The sequence below is a fragment of the Vidua macroura genome, chromosome 2, assembly GCF_024509145.1.
Source record: "Vidua macroura isolate BioBank_ID:100142 chromosome 2, ASM2450914v1, whole genome shotgun sequence".
Lineage (NCBI taxonomy): Eukaryota > Metazoa > Chordata > Aves > Passeriformes > Viduidae > Vidua > Vidua macroura.
This window is the reverse complement of record NC_071572.1, coordinates 91,682,761-91,699,321: the sequence shown is the minus strand read 5'-3', so window position 1 is coordinate 91,699,321 and position 16,561 is coordinate 91,682,761. Positions and strand designations below refer to the sequence as shown.

The following is a 16,561-nucleotide window of genomic DNA, read 5'->3' as shown; positions in this document are numbered from 1 at the left end:
ATGTACTTTTCCTTAAATAAGCATAGATCAAAACTGTCTATGTGCTTCTGGCATTCTCATGTGAATGTGGGCATGAGGGCTCCCAAATAATGGAGAGCTGATTCTGTGACTGGAAAGTGTTTGCTTACTATCTGTGTGGGTGGCAAAGAAAGTGTCCATGAATGTTTTAGCACAGTCTAGCTGGCTCTTGGTTTCAGTACAAGATTTACCACTGATCTGTAGTCCAGCTGTGACGTGGAGGATTTAACATTTAAAGGTGAAAACCACTTTTGGATGTACTCACTACTGGGCAACCCAAGGGCAAGGTGCTGCTAAATATGACTGCATTGTTAGGTGAACAACTTTAGACAGATATTGACACTGGGAGAAGGTGCTGGATGCTACTGGTGAACATCCTGGCAAAGCTCTGTGATGGCTTCTCTCAGTTTAAGAGTTTTACTGCAGTGAATGGTGGAATGTTGTGGGCAATAATTTTCATCTTACAAGGTGTATAATTAAAAATTTTATCTCCAGTGTGTTCAAAGGCTAGTAGGTGTTTCATGTAGTTCCATTTCCTCTGTAGCTCAGCTGTGTCTTTATCTGTACCATGGCCTGACACTTCAGCATTGCAGTGCTTGTGTGCTACAGCGTGAGACAAAGATGAGCCAGCCAAGCCTGTGTTACACTGCTGATGTATCAGTAGGTGTGTGTGTGTGGCATAAAAAATATTGAGAAGTAAAGATTTTGGCAAAGAGATATGGCACTGTGTAGCCCTTCAGTTTCATGTGACCTTGCAAAAAGAGCCTTTCTTGCCTCTCTCGCTGAGCCAGCTGCGGTGAGTGTGGTGTGGATCTGACTGCGTTGCCTGAATGTTTACCCAGCTTGCTTTTCTATAGGAGAGGTTTGTTGGGAACAGATATTAGGCAGCAGCACCCACCATCCATCTCCTGCATTTTCTAGCAGTGTCCATAACTGAGGAGAGAGCAAAATCTTTCTAGACACTGGAAATGCTGTTGAAACCTTTCAGCCTCTATTTCAGTTACGTGGTGCACACAAGTAGTTACAGGGGGAAAAAAGTCCTTTCTAAAGTGTAGCCAAACTTAACAATGCTGATGGGAAGTGTGTGTATTCCATGGAAGGGGTGATGAGGTAGTCTCAAATCTTCTGTGTAGCAAATCTGGTCTTTAATCATCATTAATTTATCTGCAAAAGGTTCTAATGATCTAAAATAGCATTTCTGTGAACAGTGCTATAGTTCAACTTCATTCCATAACTATTTGTGTATGCTGGAATATGCAGGGTTTCCAGATATCTTCCTTCTCAAATCCCACCAAGCTTTTTCTTCAAGCATTACAACAATGAGAAAAATGCAAATATAAACTTTGAGCTCTTTGTTTGTAAAAAAAGCCATTTGAGGGACGGGAGTGAATCTTTCCCGTCCTGGGCTTCAGGCAGCAGTAGCTTGAGCAGAAAGTGCTGTATTTAAGTGGAATATGACTGAAACATTTTAGTGAGAAATGTATTTTTTTTTTTTCATGTCAGTTTGATGTTACTCAGAGATCTAAGACAGAAGATGGGAAGAGAGTAAGCAAAAGGTAGCCAAAAGTGCAAGCAGAATATACTTACGGTGTTCTTCTCCATGACTAAAAATGTGTCTGCCTGGATCCACAACTTAATATCGTTGGAGGATTTGGTCAAAATGCATAATTTTTCAGAAATGTTTAAAAAATTTGAGGTCATAAGGAATTATTGCAATGAAAAATGCCATCATTGTTTATTTTAATTATTGCCCCACCATTAAATTTCAACATTACCCAGACCAGTGGATGCAGTACTAGTTTGATCCCATCGCTCTACCTTTTTGCTTGTAAACAACCACTTAACATGTAACAGCTTGAAAATGCCCATGAGTTATATGTTTGTTTTCTTCACAGGCTGGAATGGTGTTAAGATGTGGATACTTCTGGTTTGGCTTGTTTCTTGTGCCCACTGCGTGCCTTGTTAAAGATGTGGCATGGACAGCGTAAGTCCCAAACCAGTCCTCTTGGTGTTTTAGGAATTACTCTCTATGCACGTGTTGTCCAGTCCAGTATTGTTCTGTAAAGAAGTCTGAAGCCTCTCAGTGATTGCAAAATGGTGGTACTCATTTGGAAGGGAAAAAAGGTGAAGTGGGTGATTCCTCACCTGCCACGCACCCAGCAATGTGTGAGAATGAATAGCTGGGACTAAATCTGGAGGAGGTGGCCTTGACTGAGTAATGAAGATGTGTCACCTTAGGATTATTTGTGTTGTCTGTCCTTTAGTTAAAGGCAAATTTAAATTGGACATCTGAGATTTCCTGAAAATGAAGCAAATAATTTGTTGAGTCTGACCTCAGGTTAGGTGGAAAGTAGAAATGTGTGGCACTCGAATCCATAGCCACTAAGCTCTCAGCTCTTTGTCAGCTGCTTTTTAGGTTCTCCTTCAGCAGCAGGTCTTTGAAGACTGAGCTGGGAGAAGAGCAGTACTCTTGCCTTTATGTTTGAAGTGAAATCTTAATGGTACCTTCACTGCCCAGAGAGGAGGAACAAACTGGTGAAATACAAACCTCTGTAATTCCATTCTCTCAAAATTTTGTGGTTTCAAAACATTGCAGAAGGCAAACAATTTCAACAACTTGGATTTAAAGGGAAGCAACCGTCTCTGTCACTGCAATTTGAGATACAGAAGTAATAATTTAAATTTAGAATTTGTAGCATTTTGTTCAGCTTATTTTAAGTGTCTTAAGCACCAAATCTTTCATCTTTTCCCTTGGAAAGCTGTGTTACAACTAAGAAGGTTTTGTTACATGGATGCATAATGACCTTGTGCAAGAGGGACCCTGGGCATTCCAACTCTGGGGCAAAAAGGCAGAAGAATCCTGCCTGGAGTGAAGAGGAAATACAGGTTAGCTTGTAACTCGTCAGAAAGACTCGCAGTGAAAGCATCATGACACATAACACTTTGCTCCTAGAATGAGCTGTTGGTCACTAAGGGAAGATTGTTGCAATCATACAACCATTTAGGTTGGAAAAGACCTGTGAGGTCATTGAATCCAATGTAAACCCAACATTGCCATCCACCAATCTGCTTTACAGAAAAATGCAGAAAATACTGAAAAACCCAGAAAGGTCCCAAACACAGGCACATTTCAATCACCGTCCTGAAAGTCATATGCACAGATCAGAAAATCTGGTTTTATTTCATCTGGGGTTGATAGCACAGTGAAATTAAACTGGTAGTAGGCAAATCTGACACTCAGTAAATACTTTTTAAATTTTGTCCCTCAGCTTAATTTTCACAAGCTAGACTGCTCAGATTAAGTCTAGGTATTGTAACATGAAATTTCAACTATGATTTAATAGTCCAGCACATCAGAGGTTTGGTTGGGTTTTTTTTGTGGTTTTTTTGTTTGCTTTTTGTTTTTTGGGGTTTTTTTTCTGTACTCACTAAACTTCTGCAATTGCAAATTATTTTAAAATTGTAAAACCGAGGCCAGAATGTTTAAATTTAGATACTTAACTGTGTCCATTACCTGCTTGTTAAAACTCTGAAAAAAAAATCTTTAGCTTTTTTAATGTTTTAATGGTAGTTGAGTGTTCTGAAGTTGTCCTCTGTTCTTATCAGTTCTTGGTAAAAATGACTCATGAATTGTAAAACAGGCCAGACCATGGCAGGCTCATCCTCAGCTATTAGTCATTTCAAACTCTATTACTGACTGAGCCTGTCCTTTAATATTTCTTAAAGAAATCTCAGCAACATAATCCTTTCAGTCATTCAGCCTGAGAATGTGTAGAGACTTGAAGGTCTCAAGACAAATGTGTATGATTGATAGGCCAGATATTTTCCCAACAGATTTTAAACAGGAGGCTCCTAACAATATTAAGCTAAAAATCTCTTCTCTGACCAGGACTTTTTTTTTTTTTTTTTTTTTTTTTAAACTAAACCGTCACTGAAAAATTAGCACCATTAATATTTTAATGAGAATAAATTAAATGACACAGCTATCAGTACTGCCATATGGAAGGAGTAAAGGTCTGTTTCCTTTCCAAGAGGCTTGCCATTTAAAACTGGAGCCTAAGGCCTCTGGAAATCAGCTGGCACATTTCCACAGCAGTGGTTACACCACATTGCTCTCTGTAATTCAGCAGAATATGGTTTTGGCCATAAAATTCCAGCAACTCTGGCTGCTCATGGTCATGGAATTTGTCCCTTTCAGTTTCTTTTGGACATGAAGCACATGTCCACAGACAGAACATCCATATCACCAAAAAGGTACATGCCTAATTTCAGTACAAAATACTGCCAGAAAGCCATAAACAGAGCACAGAGTTTTTGTCTGGAACAAGGTTGATTGGAAAGTCTGTTTCAGACACATACAAATCTTTTGCTTAAAAACTGCTGTGCTGCATCTACTATCAAAATTTCTAATGCTGGAAGCAAGAATGTGTTTCCATTGTTACACAGGCTTCAGTTGTCAACACATCACTTACCTCCCATGTTCTCTGCGGCTCTAGGCTTTTTTATTTTCTTTTTCATTTTTATTCCTTTTTAAATGAATCAAGGAAATGTGGAAAATTCTTTTTAAAGAGAAGGAAGCTTACTATTAATTCTTGGTTGCAATATGTTGTTAACTTTGGTCCACTACCCTGTGTTCAGTGCCTTGGTTTGCCTTGTAAAAGTCCTAGTTGTGCCATCATTACAATGAACAGAGCTTTGTACGGTGAGTGCTCCCTCACAATTGGCGCATGTCACTTGAATACATGTCACTGGCTCTAGGAAATCTTGGAATAGCTGACTCACAGAGGTATGTGGGAATCATAAAAACACAGCATGTATTCCAGCAAAATCAGGCAAGAGGGCAAGAATTTATTCCTAATTGGTGTCTCAGTGCTTATTTTACAGTGAAAAATTTCCTGAGCCTTCAAATCATTACCAAAATTTTCATGAAGTTTTTTCTTTTACCATGGGGAAGAAGCAGTTTGCATTTGCCAGTTCTGCAGTGTAAGTACGAGAAGAACATACAAGGAGCTCTTCCCATCTTTACATATACTTGCAGTCCCTGAAATACAAGACTCATTAAATGGTAGTGAGGATGATAAGCCAGAGTAGAGCTAGTGACATGTTTAAAAATCATTTATGAATGTCACCCTGCTTCTCCCTGGCAGATTCTGGCCTCCTGAACCCCTTAAATATCCCAGGCCAGTGAAGTGATGCACTTCCCTGACTTTGAAGGGGAAAGGCTACACAAAATACAAAGATAGCCTTTTGCCTGTTCTTACAGTCCCTGATCTTAATATCCCAGCGTGTGAGGGAAAGGCGAGTTTGTCTTTATGTAATGCATCACATTTTAGCTGAACAGTAACGGCAAATACAAAATTTCATTGTTCATTGAGGACTGATTGTGCATCCAGAACCACTTGTAGAGTACTAACCTAAAAGCTCAGAATCCTACCTGTATTTCTGTGCATCAAAAGTTTGTAAAGTGCCGTAGGGGAAAAGTTATGAAGTATCCAGCCCTGTTGCCAGCAGTCTGTGGAATATTTGCAGGTGACTTTGATAGGAGCAAGCCCAGACTCTGAGGCAATTGTAATACCATATTTTAGTATTTGTTTTTTGAGGGAACATGTGGATAGGTTACCTCAGGCTTTTTTCATATTCTTTTATTTATTGATAATACTTTATTAGTGGTTTCCATGGGTGCTCCTGCTTCCAAGTGAAGGAGTGACTCAATGCATACCAACTACCAGCCCCAGAAGAACCCATGTGTTTAATCATTTCACACTACTTAAAAACACTTCATTATTCCCAACTTCAGGCCAACAGTATTTCTTCCATGTTGTATCACATCAGTGTCATGCCTCCTGATGCTGAGCTGCACAAACTGGACTTGTCGATCAGGATCCAGTCTGTCAAATTTTGAATTCAATATTCACTCTAAGAGAAAAGAAAAACATCTCCTATGGCTTATGGCAAGATAAACATGGAACTTTGGAAGAGACTGAATAACATGTATATTTCTATGTTTTTGTCACTGAGGAAAACTGATTATGAAGGATTTGAAAAATTCTAAACATGCTCAGTCTTGAAGTTTGCAATAGTAGGTATGACCTCTTTAAAAGGGAAGAGATGAAGGTCAAAATTTCAAGGGTCAAAATTTCAATGTATTTATTTAAATTAAAGAGTGTGATAGTGAATTCAACTGAAAAGGTTATAAAAATTAATAGCCTCAAAGCTTTCTCATTTTAATAGCTATATTTTCCCTTCCTCAAAGAGGAGACCAATCTAATCATTAGCCTAACTAGTGATAGCAGCTTGAATCTAATTAATTTCTGTGCAGCTGTTGGTAATCTCACATTGCTGAAGCATTATGCATTTTAAAAATATCCTTGCTACTCATTTCTTTTGACACAGTATGTTGGTATTACAAATCATACACCTTTGGAGGTTTGTTTTAACAATATACCATTATAAGTACATCTTTATAATTTTTACCTTCAGATTTTGGTGTGCTTCATCTTCTGTTCTTTTTTTTTTCTCTTAACTGCAGATGTCGTTTTCATTTTAGCTTCTCATTTTTAGGTATTTGGGGTGTAATTCAGCAACACAAAGACCAGAGGACTTAGATATCTGAGTATTGGTATCAAGGCACTGTCATTATAAACAGTGCCAGCAAACATTTTGTGGTCTTTGTTCCTTATTCCCTATGGAAGGAGCAATAGTATCATACTTTTTAAAAATAAATGCATTTTTAAGTACATATGCACCAGTTACTATTTTTCTTTTAGAGGGAGTTTTATGTTGTTTTATATCATTGGCTAAAGATTTTAATGTCTGCATGTTTTATAAAACTTGTAAAGAACTTTTTGCCACCTTTGAGCTGCAGAATATTAATTTAATGTTATGAAGCAAGTAGTGTCTCAGCCAACTTGGCTCCATCTTGTTTTTAGGCTTATTGTGCAGTCACATGCAAATCAATATATTATCATGGGACACTTATCCTCCTTTAACTGGCACAAAAGATCAAAAACTGCCCATGTGAGAAAGATCCCTGCGTTTTGTGTTCTTGCTTTGTACAGGTCAAGAAAAAGGGGACTCGATTGTGTCCCCTATGTCAGTGTAATTTAGGTATAATAGCCCTGGAGCAGTAGGTGAACCTGAGGGGGGAAAAGGCCCAAGTCTCTTCATGGGGTACTCTAAATCACACTCTAGATTTTGATTGCATGTGTGGTGCATGGATTACTCTTTGAATCCTCAAGCTAAAAAAGTAGGAAGACACAGCCAGTCTTGTTACTGTCAGCTTGGAAGTTAATTGAGGACAGAAGTGCCTTTCCAGTCACGTGAGACTGATAAATGAAAATCAAGGGGCTTAAATGGCAATTATTAGCTGAGACTCTCCTTTGGTTTTCAGAGCGGTGCCACGCGTAGCTCAAAAGATAGAGTGGATTCATGTTTTACTGCCATGAATATTCAATGAATCCCAGCTCTTTTGTCTGAGTACCCTGGTCCTGAGCAGTCCCACGGCAGCAGGGTCAGGTCTCTGTGGTCCCATAGCATTGCTGCTTGGCTAGGTTTTGAGTGTTGTGTTGAAGTGGCTGAGCTCTGTTTAATTTGAAGTCATCCTGATTTCTCATTTCGAATGTATTTTTCCCCAGGTATTGTGAACCTGAACTAACATGCATACACTGTGCTTTATTTCCCAAATCCTTCAAGGGAGGGCCCTGTGCCTCTCACCTGAGAGGTAAAACTGGGGGGGGTTGTAGCAAAACAAATGTTCACATGGTTTTTTTGTTTTGTTTTTTGTCCTTTCCTTGTGGTATAGGGCGAAGCATACCTACCATAAAACTTTGCTGGAGCAAGTTAAGGAGTTGGAAACGAAGACAAGAGAACTGGGAAAAGCCATGCTTCGTGATAGTAATGGAAAGAGGCAAGTCTATGCTAAATGTTTAAACCAGATCCTCCTTTTCTTCTCCCCTACCTATTTCTCATTCACCATTAAAATCTGATTGTAGACAAGCTAATAAGGCTTCTTCTCCTGTATTATTCATTTATTGCTGTTCCCTTGCATATGTCGCACTATGACACAACAGCATTCGTATGTGTCTGTTCCCCCCACAGAAACCAGCCCTTTCAGTTTCATTTCTCCTGCATTATTGCTGTGAGGCTCTGTTGAAAACTGCTGCTCAGTCTCCTGTGTGGTAACATGTGGTGCTCTTACCTGGCCAGTGAGACAGACTGGTTTTGAAAGCACTTTGTTATGTCATCCAAAAAACAAAACAAAAAAAAAAGATAACCATGTCAGAGGAGGGAGCGGTCAGCAGCTCAGGATATAAAGACTGTAGCTAAAAGGAGAACTGGCTTAATCCATTGTGCCCTACTACTTTATTCAGTTTCACCTTAAGAGGTTTTTTTATGCTTTTGCTTTTTTCACTACAGCTTGCAGGTCTCTAGCCTTCAGGGTTCTCAGTTTCTCGTTGTGCCTCTCCCTTATAACCGCACCATATGGACTTGAATATATTGCTATTATTGAACCTTTCATTGTATAGAGAGTATGTGTTGTGTGGGAACTTTTGTCTCTTCTGAAAGAAGCTAAAGAAAATCATGATGAGGCTTTTGCATCCAACAGTTTCATTTACCATCTCAGAATGTGGTTCTGCATCAGCTGGTCGGAAAAGCTTCCCAAGTTCAAAAAGGTTTTAGAACTAACTCTTCTGTTCCTTACACAATATGGCACCTCATGACTTGCTAAGAAACTACATGATCATTAAACTGGATTTTAGCAAACCTTATAAACTAGCAAACTGAGTGGAATGGGGCTTTTAAAAGATTTTGTTCTTCTGGGGCAGGGTCATCCTTTGAGCCTTTGATGTCTATTCTAAGGTAAACTAATTGCCATATTTTAGCTGCTGCTAAGACAAGCAGATAGTAGATTTTTTTCAACTGAATTTGTGTGTTAATAAGGATTGGTTTTAAGGAAAATGATCAGACAGTGATTTACTGAGATTATGGTAAACTGAAAAGCTTTTAAAAAAGCTTGTGTGAACTTTAATGTGTTTATAAGATGTCCTTAGGGACCAGAGTTTGCTTCTCAGAGGCCAAGACAAAGTAAACACAGTGTTATTGATTAAGATCACTTCAAAACATTTGGTATCTTCAGTTTTTGAGTAATTTTTCTGCTGCGAATTTTGGATCCAGCAAAACAGAGTTTCTAAATTGTGCTCACTAGCAAAATCATAAACTGCACATCAAATTATTTAAGAGGAGAAAGCAAACTTTGCAGCAACAAAGCAACCTTCTATGCCACAATTATAACCAACAAAGACACTTAATATCAGGCATTAATTAAATAATGGGCCTTGTTCTTAGAAGGTTGAGCAGTCATTTTGAAGTCAGTTGAAGCCAAAGTGCTTGGTACCAAAATCAGGTCAGTCTCCCCAGACAAGAAAGGTGTAACCTGGTGTTGTGAAGTGCTGACTAATGGACTGATAGATGCCAGGTAAGTGAAAACCAGACCAGCAGAAAACTGATTGTTCCCAGGCATATGGCTCTGGTATGAGCTCTGTGAGTTGCCTGCATGTTGCTGTGGTTCCTGTCTATTTATGTGAGGTTATATTGGTGCATTTGTGTTTTCCTGCCAGTATTTAATGCCAGTTATTGATAGTCAGAGAGGAGCATGAGTCAGCTTTGTGCCTGGTGCATCCCTGGATTGCAGGCTGGGTTGAATTGCTGTTAACAGTGAGAAAGAGAGAGTCAGCATTTGATCTGTTTATATGTGCATGTCTGTGTTTCCAAGAACTTGACTGGTTTTTTTCTCTGTTTACACACTGTCCTGACTTTCTATAAATTTCATGTCCATGTTGTAATTCATTCATACGCTCCATGTTTTCATAGCCTTTTACTTTATTGCACTCTCACTGCAAACTCTTTCATCTGCATTCCTCCTCCATATAGCTTCACTTCATTCTCGAAACGCTTGCATGGAGATGATGTAAGGAATCCCTTCTGGCCCTCCTTCCCATTTTCCCTCCCCCCTTCTTTCCATGCATTTGTTTGTTCTCATTCCTAATTGCTCCCAGATTTTCTGGGTGGTCCATCTGTGAACTAGATAATGGTAGAGTGCCTCTGCCTGCTTGGAGCTGGTGTGCTGTGCTTGTGTTGTGGCCTCCCGACTCCTCTTCAGAGTTGTTCTGTCTTTTATCTCTTTTGTTTGTCTCATGGCTCTTTCACACCTGCTAGAAATCGTGTGCTTGTCCAAAGGGAAGGGTGAGGGTGGGAAAGAAATAGAGTGGGAACTTTCTTCAGCTAGTCTCTCTGGTTCATGTTCCTTAATTTTAAAAAATTTCCTTGAAGCTGATGGAAACGTGTGCTAAGGTGCATGCTCTGCTCTCGCCTCCTGCTCGCGGCCCCATTGCTTTTGGGATATTTTTGGCAATGTGACACTATGCAGGAAGGGAAAGTAACAGGGCTCTTCTCATTTCTAATCAAAAATAAGGAGCTGTGTAAAAACTGCCCGAGTCCATCTGTACCTCAGTCCTTGGCTGGAAGTGTTCCTGAGCACATGGCCCGTTAGGTGCTGGTTTGTTCAGGCAGCTGTGGAAGATAAGCTGTCTGTCATTGGGGGGTCTATTTTCGTGGCCTACATAGTGGACACTGGTTTTGTTCAGTGTTTTTCACAAACAAACAAGAAAAAACTTACACCCAATTACAGATAAGAGAAGGATTTAGGGAGCTAATTGCTTTTTTCATTTCCTAGACCTTAGACAAAAAATGAGGTGCAAGATGTGAGTGTTCAGAACCGGTCTGCTAAACAAAAAGCAGTTTGCAAAGCCTGGAAAGCAGTGAGTGCATCTAGGCTTGCACAGCAGGATGCCAACAGTTTGCTGTGACTCAGCTGAATTGCTGTTAAATGTGGGCAGATATCACCTGGGTCCTTGCTGTGCTTGGGGAAGGAGTTCTGGGTGAGCTGTGTGTGCCACTTGATACCTAGATATGCATATCCTGTCTCAGAGGATCTTCACCCTGACAGCTTTTCTTGCTAGGCACATTCTTCTGGGTTAATAAAAAGTGTCTTCACTAGTGCTTGTTGTATCTTTCTGAATCCCGGCCCCTTGAACAGTTTCTAAAATTGAATTTGCTTGTATTGCTCTAAAAAAAGCAGCTGCACATTTTTTGCTGTGGCTGGGAATGAACAGCAAGGCAAGTGGTTAATGAGGGACTGTTTGGTCTGTGCAGGGCAGAGTGTCAGCACCCTGGGCACTACAGCTGGGTCCCAGAAACCTTGCAAATAGCATTAGAGTGATGCTTGGAGATTATAGCAAGTGTATAGTCTTGAGCTGTAACAGGTCATACTCTTATTCTTTTATATGCCTCATCTGGACAGCTGAAAACTTAAACATTTGGTAGAGGCTGGGATGATCACAAAGTGAGATAATTCCAAAAGCAGGGAATTAATCAGGGTGAACATGTAGCTGGAAAACTGGCAACTCCAGAAACAGCTTGAGAAGCAGGAGAGTGAGTGTGCAGTAAGGGGCTGTGATGGATCCCATGCCATGCTTGCTTGCCTGCCTGTGGAAGATGGGTACCCACACTTGCCCTCCCCAGCCTGGGCACCTGGCAATGCTGGGCTGGACTCCAGCCCAGCTGCGACATGAGCACGCCTTGGTTAGGAAGGGAGAGGGGCTCCCTGGCACTCTCATGTAACAAAAGGCAGGATTTAACACTAAATTTTCATGAATTTGGAGAGGTGAGAGGGGCAGCTTATGTGCCAAAGCAAACATGGACATGAGGAGACACCTGCCCAGCAGATTTAATCATGTTAACATGTAAAGATTTACCCAAAGAAAACAAACAAGGTTTGTGTTCAAAAGCAGCATTGAGTTCAGCTGCAGAGATTTTTATGTCTTTAAATAAGTTTACAACTTAAATCTTGGCTCATAAAGGGCCAAACCTTCAAGTCCTCATTCATTTTTCACTCCATCTACCCTCTCATTGAAGTCAGCAAGAGTTCAGGTGGAGTAAAGCCTGATTAGGCACCAAAGCAAACTTTGCTTTGGAAACCCATGTCACTTTATTGCTCCACTGGCCAACTAATGGAGAGTGAGCAAAGCTGTGCGGCACCCTTTTTGCGACAGTAGATTTCCTGTTCCAGAGGGTTTCTCTGTCTTGGAATTGCCAGAGAGCTCCCTTTGAAAGCTGCTTTTTGGTTGTTTTTCTGTCCTGTTATTAATTGGTTGGTGGGCAGGATTAGATTGTTTGATACTGAAGAACAATGTGGCTTTCATGATTTGCATACTTTACAAGGAGCTGAAGGACCTCTCTGGGCTGTTGCAGAAAAGTGCCCGCATTGCTGAAGTACTGGGAAAAATTTCTTCTAATGAATCAGAAATCTGGGAGGCAGAGTCTTGCCTTGAACAAAGGTGAAGTGACTACAGACCTAGCAAGGTATAACTATAGTGTGTTTGCACAGCATTTTTCTGTATGCCCCTTTACTCTTGCTGCTCTCAGACACCCACTGGTGATGGCTGTGGTGCCATCTTTCATCTCCATATCATAAAACAAATATTGTTTTTTCCAGTGCACCTAAAACAGCAGCTCCCCACAGTCTCTCCATTGTCTACCTTCAACAAGGAGACACACTGGTGTCTCTTTCATTTCATTCTCTTTCATTTTACTGCTTCTCACCAAATCTAACCCAGCTACTTCAGTGAAAAGTTCATGACCAGCTCTCACCCTGAGAGCAAGTTGTATTATCTGTCTTGGCCTTGGTTTTATTTGGTGTGTGAGGGCAGGTGCCTGTCTCATTTCAATAGCTGTGTGACCTGGTGGGTAATCAGTGAGCTGATACAGGCACCCGTGGAGATTTCCCTGCTCCACAGGTCCCTGGGGAGGAGCAAGAGGGCAACATGGGAAACCTGCCTTGGGCTTGTGGCTGTGCAGAGAAACGAGTGGCAGAGGCTCAGCCTCTCACTGGCAGAGGCAGAAATGGTAAAACAGACCTAACTTTTAAGAAATACATGAATGAGGTGAGGACCTGATCTCCTGGCTCCTGAGGAAGAGGCAAGCTTTTTCATTAGGATCAAGAGGAGTGAGGCTTCGGCTCATTGTATTTCAGAGTACTCTGTCTCTGTATTGATGCACCCCAAGTTACATCTACTGGAATAGAGAGACCATGCCATTAAGGCCCCTTTGCATCAGCAGGTGCACTGAATCTTACTTGAAGCAAGCTTAGTCTTGTGCTTTCAGCTGGTTAAACAGCATGGGATGTTTGGAGCCAAATTCTTGTTTCATGAATGTGTTGACTTCGATATATTTACTCAGGATATGCATGACTCTGATCTGAATCCAGCCCATACACTGCAGCTGAGCATAAAATGAGGTTGAGGAGGGAAGAGGTGCATTTTGGGTTTTGAGGTCTCAGCATCCTTTTTATCAATTTTTCCAGATGTTCTTCGCACCATTTCTGGGAAGGAAAGGTGAGATTTCTCCACCAGCATACACAAGAAAGTGACTGGCATATTTATGATTTTTCCTTGCAGCTTTTCTTGTAAAAAGATATTAGACTCCTTTTACTAGCAAAAAGCACATAAAATTATATCAGTGGAGTTTTTTTTTTTTAATTCTTTGATTCCATATGGTAAACATTCATGTATGGAAGGTGGAAAAGGCATAATTTTCTTTTATTCCATGCTTGTCCTTTTCTCTCTCCCTTCTGTCCCATATCAGTAAGGAATCATCACATTATTTCCTCATTTTAATATGTACCATTTATTTCTGACATTTCTAACCCCTGTGTGTGAGGCACTTGCAATTACCTGGTTTGATTCCACTGTGGGGCAGAGGTGGGGAGGGGCACAGGACAGAAAGGGATTCACAACCCTGCCAGAGGTCTTGAAGGGGGAGTTAACCAGGTTCCCACTGGCACTGGGGACCCAAGTGTCTGCTTGCTAGTGCAAACCAGTTAGAGTTGACATTCCCCTTCTCCAGTGCAATTAATTATTTGCCATCCTGATTGTAGCTATCATGTAACCTTGAGGGAGATACACTGCACAAATAGGGTTAAAACCTGGTGACCTGGAGAAGGATTTAGAGCTCTGATCAAATCTGCTATCAAAGTCAAAGTTGATGGAGGTACAGTATTAGAACAAAGGCCAAAATGAAGTTGTAAATTGAAAAGAAAGATTAGGAAAAAGGAACATTACAAGATGAGAGTTAAAACTGATTAAGGGGCCAATCTCTCTGATGCCTAATCCTGACTTACTGGGTTGGGCACTGAGGATCTCCACAGGGGAGGGAGGAAGAAATCTTCCCTCCAGGCTGCACAGCAGGAGAACTGCTCCATAACAACTGTTCCAGCCTAATGGCTTCAGCAGTCTGCCTGGACCCTGACTCCTCTGCTGGCTAACCCAGTCTCAGAAGAGAGGCAGGACAGTCTGCATTCCCCTCTCTGATTTGCTGTAAAGAATAAAGTGCCAAGTTAAGCGTAGCAAGAACAAGAAAACAGAAGTTGTATTAGGTGTTAAATATTTAGTGGACAATTACAAAATACTTAAAAGCTTAAAGAAAAGCAATTTGAGATTTTTTTTTCAACCAAATGTCCTAGGCTGTGCTCTAAATTGTGTTCCTGAAACTTTCAAGGTTCAGTTTTTGTTGTTGCCCTGAGCTGTTCTTTAGCTTTTCTGTAAAGAAAAGCAAGAAAAAAGCTGCTAGGTGGAGTTTAGAGTTTTTGAAGACAGAAGTAATCTTAACTTCAGTAAAAGTGTGTTAGTGAACTTCTAGTAAACCAGTAAGTTTGGATTTTTAAAAAATGCACACATAGAAACCCCAAACCAGAAAAAATCCATACACAGAGACCAAGCACAGAAAACTTCATCCTCCAAGGTGACTACTTCAGAAAAAAAAAATGAGTGAGTAGGAAAAGAATGTTATAATTGCAACTGTATTGCCACCTTATCTGTAAAGGATATGACCAAGCACCCAGTAGAGTAAGTGCAAAGTGAGGCACTTAAGGACAAGAAGTCAACAGCACTGATATCAAAAGGAGGGTAGCTGAAAAGCAGCAAGCCACACTTCGCCTTTTCTGCTTCTCCGACATTTAAATCGGGTCAGTTCCCCTGTTTTGGGAAGGCTGGGCGGCTTCAAGTTCTGTTTTAATTTAGTTGACTTCAGGACATCTGACAATGATGCCTGCGTTCCACCCCCCTAAAGAAATGCATATACACGTGCTTAGTGGTTGCCATGCTTGGAAATGAAAGGTACTTTAAGCAGAGAGAGGCCTCCATTATTTTCTTAGGTTTGTTGCATTTCAGAGAGGCATCTGATGTTCAGCACTGATATTTTTAAATGGTATTTTTTTTAAAGGTGCTTGGTCTTTTTACAGTGGGCTCACCCTGACTGGACATTAGGTGCCCATCAAACCTGCACTGTTATTCCATCTTGGAGCTGGCTGGCATTGGCTCTGTAGGACATGGGGGAAGCTTCTGGCAGCTTCTCTTAGAAGCCACCCCTGTAGCCTCCCACTACCAAAACCTTGCTATGCAAACTCAATATCATTCTAAGTAGTCTTTGGAAGAAGTTTAGGAATAACAGTCTCAAAAATGAAGGCTAGAATGGATTGTCCAAGTGATTTTAGGAATCAAAGAAGGATCTGGCTTTTCTGCCTTAAGACATGGTTAATGAGAAAAGAAAATGAAAATCATCTTTGCTTATCATGAAAAGGAAAAGCTTTGTCCTGCTTTTAGCCATACAACTCTAAGAACCAACTTGAAGAGGATTCTGTGGATTTAGAGTAGAGAATTTGGCCCCAGAACTCTATATATATGAACTATGTGCTGCAAATGGGGACTGACTGAATCTCACAACACGTCCTGGCCTCCATCTGCTGCTGCGGGGTGATTCTGCCACGGGTACAAGGTGGTGTGGAACGCGGGCAGACCCGTGTGCACCTGCCCTGGGCGCTGCTGCTGCGCGCTGGCTGCGGGTGCTCCTCCACGCAGACCTCTGGGACACACAGGGAGAGCTGCTGGAGTAGTGTGCTGCCAAGCCAAATCACAGCCTGTAACAACAGTGTTTCTTCAGGGCTTTGGTGAGGGCCATGCATCCATGGGTTTCTGTTGATGTGGCTGCCAGGCTGGTTTAATGGTTTCCCAAACCACCCGTTACCAGCTGTGGTCAGACTGGCCCATCTTTGCTCCAGCTGCTCAGCTCCACTGTTTGGACCCATGTGATGTGTGAGCTGAAAGAAGTGGGGTGGTGTGGGGAGCGCTGGCAGGTCCTGCCACTGACTGGTGAGGGCAGGAGCTGCTTTAGCCATCAGTCACCACCAGGACATCCATGGGGCTGCTGCTGAAAGTGTATGACATTCTCTTAACTTTTCCACATCCAGGCAGGATAAAAAACTTGCAGCTGCATGTGGGCTGAGCTCAATATCCCATGTTCTCATGGACTGGAGAGCTGGCTGCTCTCAGTATGCTCCAAGTCAGCCTTGCAGGGCCACACATTTGAGTGCTTATCAGGCAAACATTTGGCTGGATAATGTCAAATACAATTTATGAAGAGGGAAGGTTAT

At 41.2% G+C, this 16,561-nt stretch overlaps 1 protein-coding gene across 1 annotated transcript in view; it reads left to right on the top strand.

Annotated features, from left to right (window-relative positions):
* The window catches only part of ATP8A2 (ATPase phospholipid transporting 8A2), a 274,582-nt gene that overhangs the window by 243,924 nt on the left and 14,097 nt on the right, over positions 1 to 16,561 (top strand). Inside the window, exons 33-34 of the mRNA XM_053971420.1 lie at positions 1,914 to 2,002; positions 7,820 to 7,924. Of these exons, the coding sequence (XP_053827395.1) occupies positions 1,914 to 2,002; positions 7,820 to 7,924 (194 nt within the window). The remainder of the gene's footprint in view (positions 1 to 1,913; positions 2,003 to 7,819; positions 7,925 to 16,561) is intronic.